The sequence below is a fragment of the Brachypodium distachyon genome, chromosome 1 (genome assembly GCF_000005505.3).
Source record: "Brachypodium distachyon strain Bd21 chromosome 1, Brachypodium_distachyon_v3.0, whole genome shotgun sequence".
NCBI classification, from domain to species: Eukaryota; Viridiplantae; Streptophyta; class Magnoliopsida; order Poales; family Poaceae; genus Brachypodium; species Brachypodium distachyon.
In genome coordinates, this window is record NC_016131.3 from 66127889 (window position 1) to 66149212 (window position 21324).

The 21324-nt window shown below is 46.7% G+C and overlaps 4 protein-coding genes across 4 annotated transcripts; 3 read left to right on the forward strand and 1 right to left on the reverse strand.

Moving 5' to 3' along the window:
• The first annotated feature begins 743 nt into the window (after positions 1 to 743).
• Positions 744 to 3165, forward strand: LOC100821543. The gene has a single exon (XM_003558242.4). It carries the CDS (start codon positions 1275 to 1277, stop codon positions 2667 to 2669), a length of 1395 nt encoding a protein of 464 aa, XP_003558290.1. The 5' UTR covers positions 744 to 1274; the 3' UTR covers positions 2670 to 3165.
• Positions 3166 to 3335: 170 nt separating this feature from the next.
• Positions 3336 to 5615, forward strand: LOC112269740. Its single transcript, XM_024456760.1, has 3 exons — positions 3336 to 3713; positions 4291 to 4668; positions 4747 to 5615. Exons 1-3 carry the CDS (start codon positions 3614 to 3616, stop codon positions 5016 to 5018), a joined length of 750 nt encoding a protein of 249 aa, XP_024312528.1. The 5' UTR covers positions 3336 to 3613; the 3' UTR covers positions 5019 to 5615.
• A 5254-nt stretch (positions 5616 to 10869) lies between these two features.
• On the forward strand, positions 10870 to 15224 carry LOC100821241 (anthranilate synthase alpha subunit 2, chloroplastic). Its single transcript, XM_003558241.4, has 10 exons — positions 10870 to 11420; positions 11509 to 11698; positions 11791 to 11942; positions 12473 to 12588; positions 12689 to 12935; positions 13064 to 13120; positions 13199 to 13351; positions 13516 to 13596; positions 13949 to 14035; positions 14665 to 15224. Exons 1-10 carry the CDS (start codon positions 11016 to 11018, stop codon positions 14989 to 14991), a joined length of 1815 nt encoding a protein of 604 aa, XP_003558289.2. The 5' UTR covers positions 10870 to 11015; the 3' UTR covers positions 14992 to 15224.
• A 524-nt stretch (positions 15225 to 15748) lies between these two features.
• On the reverse strand, positions 15749 to 19704 carry LOC100821854 (putative serine/threonine-protein kinase). Its single transcript, XM_003558243.4, has 7 exons — positions 19408 to 19704; positions 19005 to 19161; positions 17936 to 18060; positions 17569 to 17779; positions 17247 to 17484; positions 16807 to 16957; positions 15749 to 16685 (listed from the first exon to the last, which is right to left on the reverse strand). The coding sequence occupies exons 2-7, from the start codon at positions 19090 to 19092 to the stop codon at positions 16317 to 16319; spliced, it is 1182 nt and encodes a 393-aa protein (XP_003558291.1). The 5' UTR covers positions 19093 to 19161; positions 19408 to 19704; the 3' UTR covers positions 15749 to 16316.
• Positions 19705 to 21324: the final 1620 nt, after the last annotated feature.

Here is a 21324-nt window from a genome sequence, read left to right on the forward strand (position 1 = left end):
TCATTCGTTTCTTGTGTAAGACGCAGGTTAGAGGTGTTAAGATTGCTTTCTAACTTCTAGGATTCCATACACTCAAGTACCTTTGTACCTGGAAGCGGATGATTATGCAACGGTGGACTTGTCTCTCCATCCTGTTTTGGACGTGTTCGAGGCCTCAGCAATACACAGAACGGCCATAATTATGCCCAAGGACTAGGAGCGTGGTAAGATTCACGTCGACATCTAATCTTATCTTCCCGGCTTCGGCTCTCTCAGAACACGCTTATTCTATGCCAAAATCCAGCTCAGTTCTGTCGTGCGCGCAGTTTAATTGATGATGCAGAGCGTGTGGAGCCCCGGCCGGAGGAACAAAGGGATGGATCCGCACTGCACGGTCTCAGGCTCTGCCGCTGCACGTTTCGCCCCTTTGTTCGGGAGCGAGGCAGGAACAGGGCCGTATCTTGTCGATCCCGCGCTCTGTAGCCTGTACCGTCCGTTGCCTCGTCCATTTCTTTGGGGTTTAGCTGCAAGCGCGCGGCAGTCGGCAGGGGCAGGCAGGACCGCGCGCCCGTCGCTGACGACGAAACCCGTTGGCCTTGGGCAGAGTGACCAGTTGGATTCTTTTTCTAATCCCGGCTCCTGTAGACGAGGCGCGATGGATCATGTGTAATAGAGATGGTGTGAGGCGGCACCGGGACAGGACCTATGAACAGTGATAGCTCCCTCCGAAACTACACATTACCAATCCTGCACCGACGAGCCTGATCTGTGATCGGTAGCGCGTCGATTCGGCCATTCTTGATCTGATCTGCATCTCTTCGATGTAATGACGCATGGCCCTGGCCGATGGAAAGACCCCGAGCGGCAAGCACACACTGTCCCTACCGCGTTCACCATCAACACCAGAGAGTCCAGAGGCAGTAGTAGCTTCATCACACCACTCTAGGCTTTGCACGATGCATAATTGCAGAGCTTTACGCGAGGTGCATCCGCATCCTAGGTGACTGATTCCAATCGTGTACCGGGAGAGACACCCTGTTGCTGTCTCCGGATCGCCTTTCTCCTTCCGTCCTTTTGCCAACACACACAGCCCCTATTCACGTTCCATTCTTATCTTTAAGCATCCCCACTTTTCCTCCCCTTTCCACCCCCGCCCGTCCTTGCTAAGTGCTAACCCACCGGAGTGTCACTTCCCTTCTCAAGCCCTCTCGTCTCGTCAGTTGCCTGCGCGATCATGATCTGAGTGGTAGTCGACCCAGGAGCGTGAGCTGCCGGTGATCGGGGAGAGACCGGCGATGGCGGGCGGTGGCAGCCGCAGCTCCCTGCTGCGCGGCTTCCTGTCCCTCTTCTTCGTCATGTTCCTCCACATTGGCCACGCCGCTTGCTGCTTCTCGCCTGGCTCTGCCTCGCAGCAGCACGAGGAAGACGCCGCCGATGCCGACGGGAAGGGCACCGGCGTTGGCAGTAGCAGCAGCATCATCAAGAGGAGGAAGATATCGCCGCTCGCGTTCTCCCCTGCCGCGTCATCCTCTACCGTTGCCGTTGAAGAGAGGAGCAGAGCCAGGCGCAGCCGCCGGCACGTGTCGTCTCTCGCCAGCAACCTCCGCTGCTACCTCCACCGCATCTTCTCCTCCGGACCCAACAATAACGCTGGTCAGCCGGCGGGTGAGGAAGAAGATGCGGCCACGCTCACGACCACCATGTCATCGCCGCTCCCTCAGCCGTCGTCCATGACCATGACGCCGCAGCGCCACCAAGCGGCAACGTCGTCGGTAGTGTTGTCCATGCCGTCGTCGCCGTGTGGGCCGTCATCGCCGTTCCTGTACTCCCAGTCCCCGATGTCGCCGCGGTCCCTGAGCGTGACCCCTCCCGTGCCGTGCTCCCCGGCGAGGCGGCTGTCAAGATCGTTCGCGGCCCGCGGCGACCTTTTCCCCTGCAAGTCGTGCGGCGAGGTGCTGAGCAAGCCGCAGCAGCTGGAGCTCCACCGGGCGACGAAGCACGGATCCCTGTCGGAGCTCTCCAGCCTCGACTCCAGCACCAACATCATCCGCATGATCTTCCTCGCCGGCTGGAAGCAGAGCCCGCCGTCGCCCCCCGCCGTCGCCGTCCGGCGCGTCCTCAGGATCCACCACAACCCGCGCGCGCTCGCCCGCTTCGAGGAGTACCGCGACCTCGTCCGCGCCCGCGCCGCCCGACGACGCTCCTCCGCAGTGCTAGGGGCGGAGGAGGAGGAGCGGTGTATCGCGGACGGCAACGAGAGGCTGCGGTTCCACTGCGCCACGGCGCTCTGCTCGCAGCTGGGGTCCGGCGGCGGGGGCGGGGGCGTGTGCGGGAGCCCCTACTGCTGCGCGTGCACCATCCTCCGGCACGGGTTCGGCGGGAAGCAGGCCGACGTGGACGGCATCGCGACGTATTCCTCCGGGTGGGCCGCGCACGCGTCGCTGCCGGACGAAGTGGAGCGCGAGTTCGCCTTCCTGCAGGTGCGCCGCGCCATGCTCGTGTGCCGCGTCGTGGCCGGGCGTGTCGTCCGCGGTGCCGCCGCGGGCGATGACGACAAGGTGGCCTACGACTCCATGGTGCCGGTGGCGGCCGATGGCGGGGGAAGACGGGGAGAGGGCGACGCGGATCAGCTGCTGGTGTTCAACCCGCGGGCCGTGCTCCCGTGCTTCGTCATCATGTACAGCAGCTAGCCGTGCCCGTACGTACGTGGCGCCCGCATGGCACATGCATGGTCTACTCTTGCTCTGCTACTGCTAGTGTATAGCCGTTTCTCCCTTTTGGTTGCATCTTGGCTCTTCGTTAGGTACACAGGTTGCTATGGCCATTCTCAGTCGGAGTCATCTTCACCGGCCAGTCAGTCGGTTACTCGATCACCGTGGCTACCGTGATCCGTTGGGAGGGGCGGCGATCGACCTCAGCTTTTTGGCCGGACTCGGCAGTGGCACCGCGCGTTGTGGTAGGTGCCTCAAATCCTCAATCGAGCACTTGTTGTTGGTGTGGTGATCGATGTTGCCACGATGTCAAGTCGATCGAGCCGCATTATACTACTACCATGTATACGCCGCGCCATGGTGACAAAGTTTATGTCGTGTGGTTACCGCTTTTGTGGCTGTTATCGTTGTCGTTGGTCATGTCTCATGTCTCAACTGTCACTGAACTGAATGGCGCATGCATGTTCTTCTTTGTCGTCTCTTCTCGTTAAATAATTCTTTGCTCATCGCATGGCTCCTCCCGCTACTATACTCCGAGTGTTAAACCCTCACCGCTGAAGGGTGAGGGACTTTTTTTGTGTGTGGAGAAACTGACGCATGGGTCAGTGGTGACACACTGGTGTAGGTATCTCCACCGACAGGTCTTACCGTGAGATCTATCAGTGATGACCGCCTGACCGGTTAAGGCCTCGTTTGGCAGCTCTGTATTTTCTCAGTTTTTTTGTGAAACTACAGTTTTCAAAATTACCAGAGTTTGAATTACCTGTAACCTGTTTGGTTATCTTTAAAAACTCCAGTATTAATGTCATAGTATCCTTAAAACTGCAGTATTATTTCTGTATAAAATAAAGACCCTCCGACCTCTTTATTTTTTCCGGAAAAGCCGTCCCTCACCTCCTCCACTCCCACGTCGATCGCAAGTCATGCAACGACTCTGCTCTTCCTCGAGGCGCCGCCACCGCCTGCTATCGCCTCCCTCGGTCGAGATGGAGAAAGAGAAACAGGCGCAAGGAGATAAAAAGGGTTAGCACAATTCCTTTCGACCTTTCTCTCTGTATATCTCTCACCATTGGAGGCGGGCTGCTGGGTTTGGAGGCGGAGGGAGGCGACGCGCGGGCTGGGGGCACCGGGCGGGAGGCGGCGCGCGGCTAGGGTCGGCGGGTTGGATGCGGCGCGCGCTGGGGTTGACGGGCTGGAGGCGGCGCGCGGGCTGGGGGCGGCGGGCGCTGGGGTCGACGGGTTGGACCGGCGGCGTGCGGGCTGGGGGCGGCTGGCTGGAGCGGGCGGGCCTGCAGGCGGTGCGCGGTGGATGGGAGAGACGCCATTGATAAGAAGGTGCTGTTGTTGGTATACCATCCAAATGAGATAAAATTAGTGAAAATAAATTCATGCTATTTCCGGCAGATGTGATTCCTCTATAATGTGTGTTATGTTTTCCCTTCATAGATGATTGTTCATTGATGAGGATGTAAATCATGCCATCTTCGAAACTAGGAAGTTAAAAAGATGCTATATGCAAATTTTCTTCATGATGTTCAAATTATTGTATCATGTTCATGTGAATGCAATTTAGACTTATATTTTTTTTCCGCGATTGTAGAGAAGAAACCCAGAGCACATTGGACATGCAGTCAATTAGAATTTCTTGTTTATATGATGAAAGAGTATGCGGATACTGCTAAATATTATGGTCAGAATGGATTCACAAAAGAAGCGTGGAATCACATGTCAAGTCGCTTGAATACACAGTTCCCTAAAGCTGATTTTACCATTGTTCAAATAAAAGATAGGGAGCAACGGTTAAAGAAAGATTACAGTATTGTCAAGTCTATTTTGAACAAGAGTGGCTTCGGATGGGATCCCGTGCAAAAAGTGCCAGAATCCATTGATGAAAAATGGGATGAGTTGAGTAAAGAACAAAGGAAGTGGAGGTACAAAGCATTCCCTCACTACGATGATTTGCATGGAATTTATGACGGTACATTATTTTCATGAGTAATGAATTTATCTTATGATCTCCTTGCCTGTGATTTACAATTTATTCCTCTCTACTCAGGTAAAACAGCGGAGGGGAAGCGTTGTAAAAGGACAACTGATATGTTCGAAGAGAAGGACAGCTCGCCTGCTTTTGTACCTGAAGAAACCTGCACAGAATCAGTTCTACGGGCTGCTGGACTTAATTCACCTACTCCAACAATACCTGGTCCAGACTTGGATGGTCACCAATATGATTGGGACAGAGGCTTATATGGTGATGACGTTGAGTTTCCTTCTGCTGCTCGTTCTCAAGGTGTGGAAAATCCTAGTAGTCAGTTTGAAGCTGAATAGAACTACACAATTCCTGACCAACCACCAAAGAGGTATCAGCCTTCAAAAGGCAGTGATGAACACAGGCCTAAGAAAAGCAAGGAATCAGCGATTGATAATCTAGTGGCTTTTAGAAAGGAAGAACTCCAGACGTATGTGGATGTGAAGTCTAAACAAATTCAGAGCTACAGAGACGTCAAAATGGCACAGATGCAACAAAGTGATCCTGACAATGATCCTTATTGCATTACCAAATGCATCGCTAAAGTGAAGACTGTAGAAAAACTTTCACCACGTGATCGTCTAAAGATCATAGAGTCCTTGACAGAGCATAGAACAGACCGTAAAGTCTTCATGACAGTGGATGATGAAGTGTTTATGGAGATACTGAAGAAAGTGCTTGGTCGTGAGGAGATCTGAAACAATATTTTGATCATGTTATTTTTTGATGGATTAGAAATCTGTTTACACTCCAGCATAGTTTCTTTCTGCATGTCGGTTTTCTATCTTCATCTTAACGTTCAATATTATTATGAGTTCATATATGAACCATATATTTGAGTTAGTATTCCTGATGTTAGTATCAGAGTCTTCTTAATATTCACCTGATTTTTGCAACCACTTTGGTGTCGTCCTTGGTTAATTTTTTTTAATATCCACGCGTGCGGTTCCTCCGGCGACTGGCTCGCCGTCGTGCCTCCAACCACGTGCAGCTCCGCCTCCTCCTTCCTGCAATCCGGACGAATGGGAGTCTGCTGACTGGACAGGGGAGGTTAACAGCGTTGTGCACTTATGTTAAATGATCTCATCTGTAATTTAAAATCAAACTAACGGCTAGCTAATCCTTCCAACGGCTTGCTGCCATGCACCAACTGAACTACCTAAAACGGAGCTGCCAAACGCATTCGTTGTTTTGCCAAAACTGAGAAAAACTGGGTATCTTACAAACTACAGTATTTTGTACTCAGGGATAATACTTTGGTTTTGAAATATCACAGTTTAAAAAAAACTTTGTGTCCAAACATAGCCTAAGTCACCTCTGACTGGTTATACCTCGCGGCATGCTAGTGTGTGTGAGTGAAAAATTGTCTCCGCTGACGAGTAAGGTGGTAACTCGTCAGTGGTGACATTTACGACGGCAATATCCTCACGCGACAACGATGGACCCCCAACTCAAAGCCTAGGCAAAGACTTGACGTTGTGCTGTTAGCCAGCATCTACACCGAGACTGTAGCCATGTATGTGTACAAAAAGGAACGTCACAGATAGAGCCCGGGCAGATGACCATGCTGGCCGGGCGAAGGTCATCCCTATGCGACATTATTAGCCATGTAGGGAGTACTATGTTACTCATCTCAATTTTTCATTTTTTATCGTAAAAGCAGAACAATGTGTAAGCATTCGTATATATTTTTCAAATACCAGAACATTATTTTTTGCACTAGTGAACAAATGGTTACAAAATAATGAGCATTTTTATGGTGCATATAAACATATATGGGGTCATATGACATCATTTACAATTTTGGCACCAGTGAACGAATTATTGCGAAACGAAACGGTGGCCATTTTGTATTGATGTACAAAAACGTTTTTTCTAACCATGGAACAGGTCCAATAATTTTTTGTACTTGTAAACACAAGTTATTACGAAGTGATAGACTTCTTTTACAATGCAGAAGTTTTTTTTACTACGACAATGAATTTTATTTAGAGTGGCACCTGCGAACAAATTATGGTAACATGGTGAACAAATTATAAAGTCACCTTCGGGGGTCCTCCTCAATGGCTGCCCGGGAACCCCCTTCCGGCATAAGCGGGGGTTGCGCCAAGGAGATCCCCTCTCTCCCATGCTCTTCATTTTAGCGATTGACCCCCTCCAGATCATCCTGCGCCGAGCGGAGGAGTGTGGTGTGCTCCAACAGGTCGGGGCCCGGCCGGTGCACTGCAGGATCTCTCTGTACGCGGATGACGCCAGCATCTTCGCCAACCCTTTCAAGCAGGAGCTTGCGACCATCTTTGCGATTCTGGAGCTTTTCAATATCGCGTCCAAGAAGAACAGAACTGTTCACAAAGAGCTTCTCCATGACAACTGGATCTGTGCAACCAGTCGGCTTTCGACTGTTGCCCAGCATCAGGAGTTTGTTGACCTGGCTTCGATGCTCAGCGACATCGCTCTGGATCCTCAACGCACAGATTCCATCACTTGGAATTGGACCTCTGACGGTATCTACTCTTGTCGGTCCACTTACCTAGCCCAGTTCATCGGCTCCCACTCGAAGTTCTCTGCATCTAAGATTTGGAGTGCTCATGTTGAGCCTAAGTGTAAGATCTTCTCTTGGCTCCTTCTCCAGAACCGTATCCTCACTGCCGACAGGCTTGCTATTCGTGGATGGCCCCACGACCCGATCTGCCAGCTTTGCTTAGGGGCGTCCGAAAACTCTACCCACCTTTGCAAGGACTGCCAATTCACAAGGAGTGTTTGGCGTCTGGTGGCCGATTGGACTGGGGAGTCCGCGGCCCTGGCCAACGAGTTCGGTTCCATCGATGGTTGGTGGGAGGCCTCGCTCCAGCATGCGGGCAAGGTTCCGAGGAAAAGACGAAGCGGGCATCTCATCTACGTCTGGTGGAATGTTTGGAAGGAACAGAATCGACATATTTTCAACCATACGAGCCTTACCTACGTTGAGATCGCCCATCTCGCGGTTGAAGAGATTAACCAGCGGAACTTGGCCTTCGGTTTGCCTGCCGCTGGCTTTGCAATTGAACCGGATTAGAGTTTGTTCTTTTGGTTTGTGGGTTTGGCATGTTCCCCTTTAAAAATATTGTCCCCTTTTGATTATTCATCTCTTTTTTCTTAATGAAAAGGCAGCACCGTTCCTCAAAAATAATAATTACTAGCAGGTGTGCCCGCGCGTTGCTACGGATCAACAAAATCACAAACTATTTATTTTTAAGTGTAGGCAACTCATGGTGCCGTCGAGGTCGGCATGCGGGTGTGGTGGCGTCGGTTGTAAGACGGAGTAGGAGAAATCGTGAAAAAAACTTGAGGAAAAAAAAATAACGAGCAGTGGCATATTGGTTGTAATTTTAACTGGAAAAAAAATAACGAGCAGTGACATAGTGGTTGTAATTTTAACAAAGTTAACCTACGACGACCGTGACCGTACCATCACCACCAACTCCAATTTAATAGTAGTATTAATTAATAGATAGTAATAGATAAAGTCATGTGGACATTATTTTATTGGTCGGCCCATTAAGGGAGGGGTGCTTATGCAGGCATATCCGACACATGGGCTGGTAACACATCCCAAACCAGGACGTGGGCTCAGTGGGGGGTACATGTAACTACGGACCGTTAAACATGTTTCTTCGCTCAGTTTCGGCGTTAACGTAGCATTTCTAAGTTTTTGTTTTAGGGATCTTATCATTTCTAAAGGTAAGGCCTTTGGAACATAATTTTTCTTCCATTTCTGCCATGCCCGCACGTATTGTTTCTGGGTAGTTGCCTAGTTGGGATCGACCTTCATGTTTCGTTGCCACCCGGACCCGGCGTCTCCATCTCCTCCAGTGAGATGGGGTAACAGATGGCACACAGACGTGAACAACTGAACCACACCTCCACACGTCCACGGCAAAAGGGTAAAAATGCTGCCTGCCGCCTTGTGGAAGTGTCCTGCATGGACTGAACTTGATCAACAAGCCGCACATGATACTTTTAGCCCTGACTAGATTAAGTTTTTTTAGATGGACTAGATTTAGTGTTAGTTTATTGAAGGTGATCAGGTGCTGATTAATTATATTGCTCATTAGCTGAGACCGGTAGGTAGTTCAGTTCAGACTTCAGAGATCATCCGGGTGGCTTTGCGTGGACGAGTCGGTACCGTTCTCAGACCGTTGTTGCCCGGCTGCGTTGACGGGCTCTGCCACTTTAGGATCCAAACAGATCCTGCATATTCGTTTTTAAGCTAATATTTAAATCGTCATTATTAAATACTCCGTTTTTTTAGATGATCGACGGAGGGAGTATTAAACTACTAATAAGGTTTTTAATAACCTAGTAGTGAAACGTAAGCTGGATCCTGATTGCATTGCTAGCTGCCTGTGACCCCGACCGGTCAAACAAGAGCACACCTTGGCAAAGTACAGATGCTTGTATGTAACCGTACGTACAGGTGCAAGAAAGATTTATCACACTTTGTCTAGCTATGAGTATGGATCACACATGCATGGCATCATGGGGGTGTTGGTTTTGTCCACTAAATCACAGCAACACGACTCGGACATTTGAACCTATGTTAACAGGAAAAAACTGCACCTTCTTACCAAAACTTTGGTGCTCGATTCTTCCGTCCCCAAAGTTGGAAATACGGGGGACGCCAAACATCTGGGGGGATCCCGAACCCAACTCTTCGTCGCCTTCCAACTCAGCTCCGTTCCCAAAGTGCGTTCCAATCAATCGCATGACAATAGATAGAGGCAATTAATTAACTAGTACTCGTAGTAGTAACAGTTTTACCCTGCTGCCGTCAAAGAAAAAGAAAACAAACGAACAGGTTCAGCAGCACGTTCCTCGTCGCTGCTCCCGGCCTGCTCCGCTCGTGCAATTCCTTTCCTCGTCGACCGCCTTCATGTTTACCTCGTGGCAAAAACAGAAACAGAAGCAGAGACAGCGACGCCGGTTTCTGCAAAAATGCGACTCACCCACCGCGCTCGCTCGTGCCGTGAAGCCACGAGCACCGCAGCGCTCCGCTCGTGTCCATCCACGCAGCTTCCTCCGTCCGGCCACGCGAAAACAAAAGAAAAGCAAACGACCCCGTGCACCTTGAAACGTTGCGCACGAAACCCCAAGTCTTGTCGACAAGATTCCGACGTGGCCACTCGGGTCCACGGGGCTGCTCGCCTGCTCCCCTTGCATGTGCCCCGTCGTCGCCGTGCGCGCTCCGGCGGCCCCGGCGCTGCTCGGGCGCTTGACGTTTGAATAGACTTGGTTGATCCGGAATTGGTTGGTGAGGCAACGCATCGCCAACAAGGGGAACGAGTCCATTTGTCCTTTTTATTTCCCCCTCTTTTTTGTATCGAGAGGAGAGGCTCCATGCTTCGGCTGGTTTATGGTGCGCAACTGCGCATATCGGCAATTCGGCATATGATCCTGTCGCACCGATCACATGAATTCCACGCGTCGGGAAATAGAGGGAATGATTAATACTACGAGTAATAAATAAAAACTCGTACCGTAATTGTTGAAGAATGAAACGTGCAAAGAGTGTCTAAATTATTTGATCTGAGCCTCTGAAGCACCGTGCAAACAGAGCCTCCGCACACTGGTCCAGGGTGCATCAGTTGTCTACGAAAAACATGAAATGTCAATAATTTGGATTTTACTCAACTATCCGGGTTCGAAAATTAAAGATCTTTGAAAAAAGTGCAAGTTTTGTGACATTTTAGTCCAAAATAATGATAGGTACGTGAATCGGTTATTTTAATGACAACAGTGATACGAGTAATTTTGTGATGTAATCCATCTGATACTAAATTTTTAATTCAAATTTGTTCAAATAATAAATTTTTAATTCAAATTTATTCAAATATGAATATACCTATCCTTAAAAAACGTTTAAATACATGTAATATTTCGACAACAATTGGATGAAAAGTATATCTGCAATTCTCGTAGCTGGTGTTCGTCGGATTTGGAAAGCATTTATTACCTTCCCGTAGTTGTCGATAAGTACCAAAGTAATAGTTTCCCGATCTAAGTGACCAATATTTTGACATATCCGGTGGCTTGGTGGGGTTATTTTAGCACCAGTAAATAGATCCTGTCGTCGTCGTCCTCTCCCCGCATCGCGAAGAGCCGAAGAGTCAAAACCCAGCTCGCGAGCCGCCGGCCGGAGCTGCCAAATTGCTGCCTCTTATATATACTCCACCTCCCAATCTCTTCCTCCTAGCCCGAGAGCAGAGATATTGCACTATCGACAGGGGATTGGAAGGCTGCCTGCCGTCGCAACCGCAATGGAATCCCTAGCCGCCACCGCGTTCTCGCCCTCGCGCCTCGCCGCCCACCCCGCCCCGGCGGCGGCGCCGGCGCCGGTCCCGTTCAGAGCAAGAGCTGGAGGGAGGAGGAGGAGCAGGAGAGGGAGCAGCGGCGTTAGGTGCTGCGCTGCGAGCGCGAGCGTGAGCCCGTTGATTAATGGGAGCGCCGCGGCGAAGGCGGAGGAGGAGGACAGGAGGCGGTTCTTCGAGTCGGCGGCGCGGGGGAGCGGGCAGGGCAACCTTGTTCCCATGTGGGAGTGCATCGTGTCGGACCACCTCACCCCCGTCCTCGCCTACCGCTGCCTCGTCCCCGAGGACGACATGGACGCCCCCAGCTTCCTCTTCGAGTCTGTCGAGCAGGGGCTCGAAGGCACCACCAACGTCGTACGTCCCCCCTCTCTCCCGTTCTCTCTCTCGCTCCATTTTCTACTCTTATCCTTCAATAACTTTGTTGAACCGGAATGGATTGAAGGGTCGTTACAGCATCCTGGGAGCCCACCCGGCGTTGGAGATCGTAGCCAAGGAGAACAAGGTCACCATCATGGACCACGAGAAGGGCGTGGTGACGGAGCAGGTCGTGGACGATCCTATGCAGGTCCCCAGGAGCATAATGGAGGGATGGCACCCGCAGCAGATCGACCAGCTCCCTGAGGCCTTCAGTGGTGAGCGCCCAAAATCAACATGGAAAGAACATAGGAGAAAATACGGTGTGGCTGATAGTAAAATGAGCATTTTGTTCTCTCGTTTGTGACAGGTGGATGGGTTGGATTCTTTTCCTATGATACAGTCCGCTATGTCGAAAAGAAAAAGATACCCTTCTCTGGTGCCCCCGAGGATGACAGGAACCTTCCGGATGTTCACTTGGGGCTTTACGATGATGTTCTCGTATTTGACCATGTCGAGAAGGTGCTTAATTTTTCAATATCCATTTTCTGCTTGTCATGCTGAAAGAAGTTCTTATATTGCTGTTGTCAAGGAGGGATACTATTCTACAACCAAACTTCTTTCATATTATTTGGCATTTCGTTCATCATTATCAGTGTATGCAATTATTCATCTTCTTTCAAGGAACAAAATAGATCGTAGTGCATAGTACTCCATTGATCATACTAAAGCTGAACTAAATCGCCAAAACCTGCCATCTGTCATTGGTACATTGCTGCATCAAGATTACATTGATCAAACTCAAACCTGCCGTTCCATGTTCAGTATGTTGCAACTTATGAGTCAAAATAGCATGTACTTGTTGTTCCTCATTTTAACTAGTCGAGATTTTTTGTTTTCTTTTTTACTGTTGGTTCTTTTGGCCGTAAGAACCGCACCATCTTGGTGCTTTCTTCTAATGCAAAATGACACACATTTAGGTGCGCGTCCGAGAAAAAAAACAGTGAAAAATTTTGTATTCATTTTAAATTCTGTGGCTCTGGTTGTTGCAGAAAGTATATGTGATCCATTGGGTTAGTCTGGACCGGCATGCATCCACCGAGGACGCATACCAAGATGGCAAGTCCCGGCTGAAGCAGTTGCTTTCTAAAGTTCACAATGCAAATGTGTAAGATATGCTGTGCCATGTCCTTAGATCTACTGTTTGCTAAATTTTGTTTGGTGCTCACAACCTCTAGATCACTTTTATTTCCACTCCACTACTCCAGCCCCAAACTCTCTCCAGGATTTGTGAAGCTACATACTCGGCAGTTTGGTACACCCCTGAACAAATCGACCATGACGAGTGATGAGTACAAGAATGCTGTTATCCAGGCCAAGGAGCATATTCTGGCCGGCAATATTTTCCAGATTGTTTTAAGCCAGCGTTTTGAGAGGCGGACATATGCCACACCATTTGAGGTTTATCGAGCTTTACGAATTGTGAACCCAAGCCCATACATGGCGTATGTACAGGTACAGTTACATGGTCTTTCGGGCATCTTTTTTAAATGTGATTACAAAATAACATTGTGCACTAGTGATGGGTATTGTGCACTGATTTGTTTTTATAAAAATTCTAAGCAATGTCTTGTCATCTTTAGGCAAGAGGCTGTATCCTGGTAGCATCCAGTCCTGAAATTCTTACAAAAGTCCAGAAGGTATGTGAACCCATTTATTTCTATTAATCAGAGTGCCTCATTGTCCTTTCACTAATTATTACACCTTGAAAAACATAGGGAAAGGTTATTAACCGACCACTTGCTGGGACTACCCGAAGGGGCAAGACAGAGAGCGAAGATAAATTGCAAGAGGAACAGCTATTAAGTGATCAGAAACAATGTGCTGAACACATTATGCTTGTAGACTTGGGAAGGAATGATGTTGGCAAGGTCCGTATTCCTTTTTGCTTAATCTGCATTCTTTTTACCGAGTCATGACAGAATAAATTTGACAGCTTTGTTTGGCTGCAATTACAGCCATCAACTTAGAAAAGTTCATGTGTTAGCCCTGCTGCAGTGTTGCAAATTATCTTATTACTACATGTACATGACAGGTCTCCAAATCTGGATCTGTGAAGGTGGAGAAGTTGATGAACATTGAGCGGTACTCCCATGTTATGCACATCAGCTCTACGGTCCGTCTCTTCTCATGTTGTGTGAACTATGGTTCTTATGGCACATCAATTTTGCCAGTTTGTAGTTAGTCCCTCTAGCTATTCTTGGTGATCACATTCTATGAACTTACATTGGGGATGTTTGTTGTGTTTCTGTTCTTTCCTTCAGTATGAGAGTTAAGTTGTTAGTTCAGACTATCAGCTTATTTTGCCATGGAACAATCGTGTTTAGTTGAAACCTATTACAGTAATCTAGAAAATTTACTTGTTTCTTGCTGTGGAATGCTTTTGACGTAAATGTGCATGGTGAGAGATTATAGCTCTCTGCAGTCATGTTGAACGCCAATTTAATTGCTCCTTGAATGCTTCGCAGGTTAGTGGACAGTTAGATGATCAACTCCAAAGCTGGGATGCACTGCGAGCAGCATTGCCTGTTGGAACAGTCAGTGGAGCACCAAAGGTTAAATCTTGCTTGCAATCTCCTTATCTTGATCTACTGTCCATCCAATTTGGTTGACAATTTTATGACCCCTTTGAGGTCTGAAGATTTTTGTAGTTGATCTAAATGTAGATCATTTTACCTCTTGCCAGCAAATATTGCTACTCCCTCTGATCCATATTAATTGTCGAAATATTACATGTATCTAGATGTTTTTTAGGCATAGATACATCCATATTTGGGCAAATTTGAGACAATTAATATGGATCGGAGGGAGTAGTTTGTATCTTTATATATTAGCCAACATGGCCGTTCTGGACTCCCGACACACACTTTAATTCCATATATTTATGTTGATTATATCTTTGTTTTTGGCTCTCTTCTGTAAACTCCTATTAAATTGTTTAGATCCTTTCCACATACCATAGTCAGCTTTAGCTACTGAGCTCTCTACTGTAAACTCCTATTAAATTGCTTAGTTCCTTTCCACATACCATAGTCAGCTTTTGCTACTGAGCTCTTTTTAGCTATTATTGGTTTATCCCATCTTCACTGTTTTTATTCGGCTTAATGATTAATCTTATACCAACATGCCCCTTCATCTTCTGAAATAAACCGCTTCTTACTGAAATTTTGTTTGACATAACCAGGTGAAAGCCATGGAGCTGATCGATCAGTTGGAAGTCACAAGGCGAGGACCATACAGTGGTGGCTTAGGAGGGATATCATTTGATGGCGACATGCAAATCGCTCTTGCTCTCCGCACCATTGTATTCTCAACAGCTCCAAGCCACAACACTATGTTCTCATACAAAAATTCAGATAGGCGCCGAGAGTGGGTCGCCCACCTTCAGGCTGGTGCCGGCATTGTTGCTGATAGTATCCCAGATGATGAGCAAAAAGAATGCGAGAATAAGGCGGCTGCTCTAGCTCGGGCTATTGATCTTGCTGAGTCAGCTTTTGTAGACAAAGAATAGAGTGTCAATGAAGCTATTTTGGTTAGTTATTGTTCATGGTTCTTCACCCTGTTCCTGTTGGGAAGAAAGATGTCATCAGTTGGTGTAGAAAAGCAATAAGCTTTTGTTGTCCAGTGAATTGAATAAATCTGGAACTGTAATAAGATGTTTTTTGCTTATGAGAAATGTAGATGTTTTTTGTACGGGATTTTTTACATTCATCATTAGTCTCGGAGCTAATTCAGCTTCTACCATTACTTTTTGGCCAATTATAAGAATGGCATTGTTCCTTTAGTTTACTTTACACATTTCATGCACCATTACTGCTTTGATCAGTGACTGTTGAGTGACTGAGGTCACATGAAATTATTAAAAGAAGGAAGTTAATGTGGAATATGAAATCACTAGTTTAACAAATTCTGTAAGGATAGCACAGCTTGCAAGGTGAAAGCCTGAGCTCCAAAACACATTTCAGATTATAAACTTTCCTTTTTGCGGGAAAAGATTTAGAGCATTTGATGGTTTGAAAAAATGTTTATAGCATTTGATGGTTCGAAAAAAGATTTGTATGGCATTTGATGGTTTGGAAAAAACTTTATGGCATTTTTCTCTCTAGGATTTGCAGCATGCAGTCGCCCAGTTAGCTCTGTTTGGAACGCGATAGTTTTTTCCTGAACCGTGGAGCTGGTGTTAAATCCTGTGAAAGTCTTTGGTTTCAAGTGAGGCTCTCAAGGTTACGTTCAGTAGCTTGTCAAAAAAAGGCTGCGTTCAGTAGATATTCTGGGGAATAATCTATAGCTCTGTAATTGAAAATTTCAGACACAAGCTTTACAGAGTTCCACATTACAAGTCCGGACAGTTGTTTATGATAAACATGGCAGTATCCCACTATGAAAAAGAATTCCAGCGTCCTAGTATCCCTCTGTGAGAAAAAATAAAATAAAATGCAGCTTATAACCTATTGCCGGAAACCAACTATTCATGTCCCAACCATAATTTCTACACCGTATGTTCAGTCATCATGAATTTCACCACATCCTCCTTGTACTGTGAAGTTCCGAGGATACTGTTCTTGCAGTGCATCCCAAAACCAGGCATTAAAGAATAACATGTGGTAACCTTTGACAAAATTGAACTACACATTCTGCACAACAGCAATTTACAGCTACTCTCCTCACATCCTGTGAAATTCCTGAATCAGGATAAATATGGGTCAGGGCTTGAAGTATATTATGTTCAATTTTCATTTCAAGCAAAACCGTATCAGCACTCGGCACAGCAAAACCTCGTGGCAGTGTGTGCGTCTTCTGAAGGTGGTAAACAAGCTTGTAAGCTCGTCCACCTTATCATCTAGGCAACACCTCGGTCGTGCTAAACTGACAGCTGTTCATGTCTCCGGTCTGTGTAGTGCAGGATCCAGCCGGGTTGCCTCTGGTGCTTTGACTTGAGGACGTGTCCTGTGTCAAACCCCCCAAACTACCCATTTGACGACGGGGTTCTTTCAGCACACCCGGTGGGACTGCATTTTGCAGATCGATTTCTGTTTGGTTAGATAGCATGTGCACCACCTGCTTCATGGATGGCCTCTGCTGCGCTGTTGCTTGGGTACATAGGAGTGCCACCTTGATGAAACGAAGCACTTGCTCCTCTGGGTATTCTTCCAGGTCTGGATCAACAATCTCCAAAAGCCTTTCTCCTTCTCGCAGCTTCCACGTCTGCAGTTCAGTACATGTTAAATATGCAAAAATAATGTAGACAGACAACAATTTCTCCATTTAGGAACTAAAAAATTGATGTCAATCAGTCAATAGGCAAAAGAAAGGGGAAATGAGTTACCCATTCCACAAGTACATGCATATCAGGCCCCCAATTCGATTTACTGCTGCTTTGACCACTTATCACTTCAAGAACAAGCACCCCAAAACTATATATATCTGCTTTCTTGGTCAACTGTCCCAACAAGGCATACTCTGGTGCTAAGTAACCCCTGGAGGAGAAATCATATTTCGAAAGGTCAAAACAAGTTTGTTGTTAAAGACAAAGCAGACTACAATCATGGTCTCGAAAGTGAGACAATAATCTCCTAATCGATTACTTGGCTTAGCTGGTGGAAAAAGTAATGAAGGCAACTGACCAAAACATGTTTGCTTTCATCGCAAAATAGTTAGTAAAGTGCAAGTGTGCAATTATTTTTTTCTGAATAAAATCTATACAAATACACATGACTCCATTGTAAAAGTAAGTAAATACAGAAACAGATTTAGAGAGGTACTCACATTGTTCCTGCAACACGTGTGCTAATGTGAGTGATTGCATCAGGGAAAAGCTTTGCCAGTCCAAAATCTCCAATTTTAGGGAGTAGTTTCTTATCAAGTAAAATGTTGCTAGCCTTGATATCACGGTGGACAATGCGTGGTTGTGCTTCCTCGTGAAGGAATGCAAGACCAGAAGCAGTTCCAATACAGATCGCAGCTCTTTTTTGCCAGTTCAATGGGATACATCTATTCTTTGGTCCTGATCACAAGTTAATACACACAGGTTTATGATAGTAAATACACTGGTCAGAATTCATGCAGGTAAATCCAGTACTGAACCTACCAAGCAAAGCATTTGACAAACTGTTGTTCTCCGCATATTCATACACCAATAATCTGTTATTCCCTTCGACACAGCAACCAATCAGCTTTACAAGGTTGGGGTGCCTGACATTTGATATGACATCGATTTCTGTCAAGAATTCGCTAGTTCCTTGCTTTGATTCAGCTGATAGCATTTTAATTGCAACTTGACTGCCGTCTTTGAGGTTTCCCTAAGTGAAGGAGAACAATTGTCACTCATTCCACATTTGCGGTTTGGTCAACCATAATTCTTTCAAAAGAAAAGCTATGCAGTAAAAGCAACAAGCACAGCAGACACAAAGCAAGAAGGGAACAATATGATGCATGAAACAAATCCAATGCCTCACCTTATAAACTGGTCCGAAACCCCCACGGCCAATGCAGTTCATCATGTTAAAATTCCGTGTGGCAGACTTCAAGTCTTTTAGGGAAAATACTTGTACATTTCTTCCGGATCTTGATAATAAACGGCCTGGACTTTTTTTAGAGAGATCATCATTGGTAGTTAACAAGAATAAGTATGAATACAAATGCACTGAAATATGATAGTACACATCAGGGTTGACGATTTGAGGGCACCATGATTATGACAAAGATCCCAGCTACATGATTCAACATAACAAGCCCCTCTGTATATTAATTGAAGAAATAGACAGAAAAAGAATTATTTGCTATAACATGATATTGCCAATGCTTTGGTCATGGTTTAGTTTCGGACTGGATCGCACGATCCTAATCTAGGAAGTGGTTCAGTCAAACCTGAGTTGCAGATAACACAGCTAACAAGAAAGAAATGCAAACAACCACAAAGAGGTGGTTTTGTCCGGTGTATTATTTTAGGTGAATTTACAAAGTTATGATTATACCTATAAAGCATATACTGTGCTGCCAATAACACTATTATACGTATAAAAAAGCCAACATATCTAGATGTTTTACCTATTACAAAAAGATAAAAGGTTCACCAGTTTGCTGTTGGAACTCCTAGTGTTTTGTAGTTTCTATTAATGAAAGTCCCGGTGCTTCAGCCTCCTTGTTTAAAAAATGTTGCCAGAATCAATTTTATGAACACATACTGAGAACCGAATGATGCTCAATAGGCTAGCAGTGAGCGACTGAGCGTCCGCATGCTCGCCCTCCCGCGTTAGAGACCCAGCCAACGCAGGGTTTTGCTTCTTCTTATACAAAAATGCCCTGGGTGCTAGTGCCCATAGGTAGAGTTCAAACTTTATGAAGGCACTAGGAAAGGCACCCTAAATTTCTAATCATTGAATCCCTCTGGAGCACTTGGATAATTGACAAATCTCGTAAGGAGACTCCAAAGAATGGTTCGGAACAACATGCCTAAACAGGGCAGCCTGCCAGCAGGAGCAACAATTGATCATTAGCACACGAATGGAACCAAATGAAACGTACCAGAACGAGGAGACGCCGCGGCGGCTTGACCAGTTTGATCTCTCCCCGACTTGGAGCCGCCCCATATGCAGCTGACGGAGCCCCCCATGCGCCAAATCCCGCGGCCCCCGTGACGGTGAAACCTTTACGCCAAGCCAGTTCCAACCTGCGCCCAGAACTGTCGAGGACACGAAATTAACCATCTCACCAACCAACCACACAAATTTACTCCAATCGCAACAGTCTACGAAGGGGAACAAACAGGGGAGCTAGAGAAACCTAGAACCTCGAGAACATATGGTGATTACATAGCTTAGAAATTTCAACGGCGATACAAATCAGTAATCACCAGCCGGATCAGCGACCCATGGACGAGGAGCAATAACGGCAGGAGAGGAGAGCTCAAAGGGGTAGTAGAACTCACCAACCGAATAGCTCAAAGGGATAGCTGATGATGGGATGGTAGCTGCAGCGGAAGGAAGCTCCCCCGAGGGCGAGCCGAATGCTTCGTGCTGGTGCTGGCGCCGTCGCCGCACCGACGCCGTGTGGACGAGCCGAGGAGGGAGGAAGAGGAGGAGGAAGGGAACGGGGGCAGTTTTACCCGGTCAATTTCTCGACTTCTCGTGCCTCGCGTTTGTTCTGTTCTGGGGCAAACGCCGAGAGCGGTCAGGTCACCCGCCCCCCAGCGAGTCCACGTTTCTGGTCTTCCCCTCCTCTGCCTCTCTGCCCCAACCCAAACCAACCCCAGAACTAGAAGCGGGCGGCGGCATAGGTGAATTTGCTAATTCCGAAGCGGGGGCGGCGGGGCTGCGTTTGCAGTCCGATACACGGTGTGGGTGACGCTGACCGTTGGGGATGAAGAACCAAGACATAGGTCGGGTTTCGTCCGACGTCGGCCTAAAAAAAAACGGAGTCCGATGTCTTCCGTCCTCCGTGCAAAACAGATCGGTCAGAATCACGGTGTTCACGGATGTTTTCTTTGCTTCACCGTAGTCAAAACCATGAGGTGCAACACCGTTCAACGAGTCGTACAAAGGTATATATTCTCCACCTCTCGCCATCCATGTCGCATTCGTTGGTTGACGTCAAACTTTTTATATTTGCAGCCTTGCTTTTAACGAAATCAGCACATGTTATATTGTTTCTAAAATATTTGTAGTTTAATGAAATCAGCACATGTTATATTGTTTCTGAAATATTTGTAGAACCTGGAAGTATTAAATAAACTGGATTTGGACTGAATGTCAGTCAAGTTCCAAAAATATTTCGGTCAGGTTTTAAGAATGTTTTAGGTACGTTTGCATTCCTGTCCCACCTAATCTACCTAGGCTAGATTTGTCCATCATATGTGCTATAGCTGGAGTATATGACATGTCTTTCTTTTCTTTCAGCTAACCATGTGTTCACAAAATTAAACAATTAAGTGCCACGAGAGAAGAAGCGTCGATTGAAGTATCCACATTTATCGCTGAGCTCAAGTGGTAGCTTTAGTCGCAAGCATGAACCTTTGTTATTTGGTTCTTTAAGAGCTTGTAGGCCCCTAGCAATTGAAGCCCAACATAAGACAAAACTTGTGTAGTTTTGTTAGACCAACCCATTTTTCTTCTTGGTGGGTAAAAAGTTGGCCCATACCCTCAAATTTGGTCGTTGTTTTACAAAAAAAAAATCCTCATACCCTTGCACACACTTGTTCCTTCCCCTTTTAGGAGCGTGGTGCCTCCCCACAACGCACTGGCGAGGGTTCACTCTATCGCCACGATTAAAACTACATTGGGGAGTTATTGGTGTTTTTGTTCCATGGATCATAAGCTCTAGATCCAATAGGTTATCATCGCTGCTTCATCCTGTCATAACAGTAATATAATGGTGGCAAGTGTGATGACAAGTTTAATTTGGTCTGGGTTCTCCCTTGTCAATATTTTGTGCTCCTAATCTTCTTCTTTCCTACAACATGGCAATGAAGCGGCGGTTCGATAGCCTATTTTGAAGGATGGGGTGTCCCTAAGCATACCGTGTTCAACAATCTTAACTTTTTACTCACTGGGGTCATCAATGTGGCTTTTCAAAACATATGATATTAGTACAACTTGTATAGGTTTGGTCTTTTATGTTTCTTGACCAAAGGCCTCAAGAAAAATTGAGATGCAAAAGATGACAATAGAGACTAAGATTTCGAAAGAACTTTGATAGAACTTTTTTTTTGTATCCGAGATCTTTGTTGTTCATGTATGTTTTGGTCTACATTATTACTCGAAAACGAGGGGAGGCACCCAGTAGTACAAATTAGTGGCAAAGGGAGAGGAAATAGGTGTGCAGACCCAACATGCTAGGTCCGTCGCTC

Bases quoted from the DNA above. Each gene is read 5' to 3' on its own strand.
- LOC100821543 (XM_003558242.4), top strand. From the start codon at position 1,275: ATGGCGGGCGGTGGCAGCCGCAGCTCCCTGCTGCGCGGCTTCCTGTCC.
- LOC112269740 (XM_024456760.1), top strand. From the start codon at position 3,614: ATGCAACGACTCTGCTCTTCCTCGAGGCGCCGCCACCGCCTGCTATCG. The intron at 3,714-4,290 runs GTTAGCACAATT...CCGCGATTGTAG, and splicing joins GGCGCAAGGAGATAAAAAGG to AGAAGAAACCCAGAGCACAT. The intron at 4,669-4,746 runs GTACATTATTTT...CTCTCTACTCAG, and splicing joins TTTGCATGGAATTTATGACG to GTAAAACAGCGGAGGGGAAG.
- LOC100821241 (XM_003558241.4), top strand. From the start codon at position 11,016: ATGGAATCCCTAGCCGCCACCGCGTTCTCGCCCTCGCGCCTCGCCGCC. The intron at 13,597-13,948 runs GTCCGTCTCTTC...AATGCTTCGCAG, and splicing joins TTATGCACATCAGCTCTACG to GTTAGTGGACAGTTAGATGA. The intron at 14,036-14,664 runs GTTAAATCTTGC...TGACATAACCAG, and splicing joins CAGTCAGTGGAGCACCAAAG to GTGAAAGCCATGGAGCTGAT.
- LOC100821854 (XM_003558243.4), bottom strand. From the start codon at position 19,092: ATGGGGGGCTCCGTCAGCTGCATATGGGGCGGCTCCAAGTCGGGGAGA. The intron at 17,780-17,935 runs GTGAGGCATTGG...TCCTTCACTTAG, and splicing joins GTTTCGGACCAGTTTATAAG to GGAAACCTCAAAGACGGCAG. The intron at 17,485-17,568 runs GTAGGTTCAGTA...ACTTGTGATCAG, and splicing joins TTTGTCAAATGCTTTGCTTG to GACCAAAGAATAGATGTATC.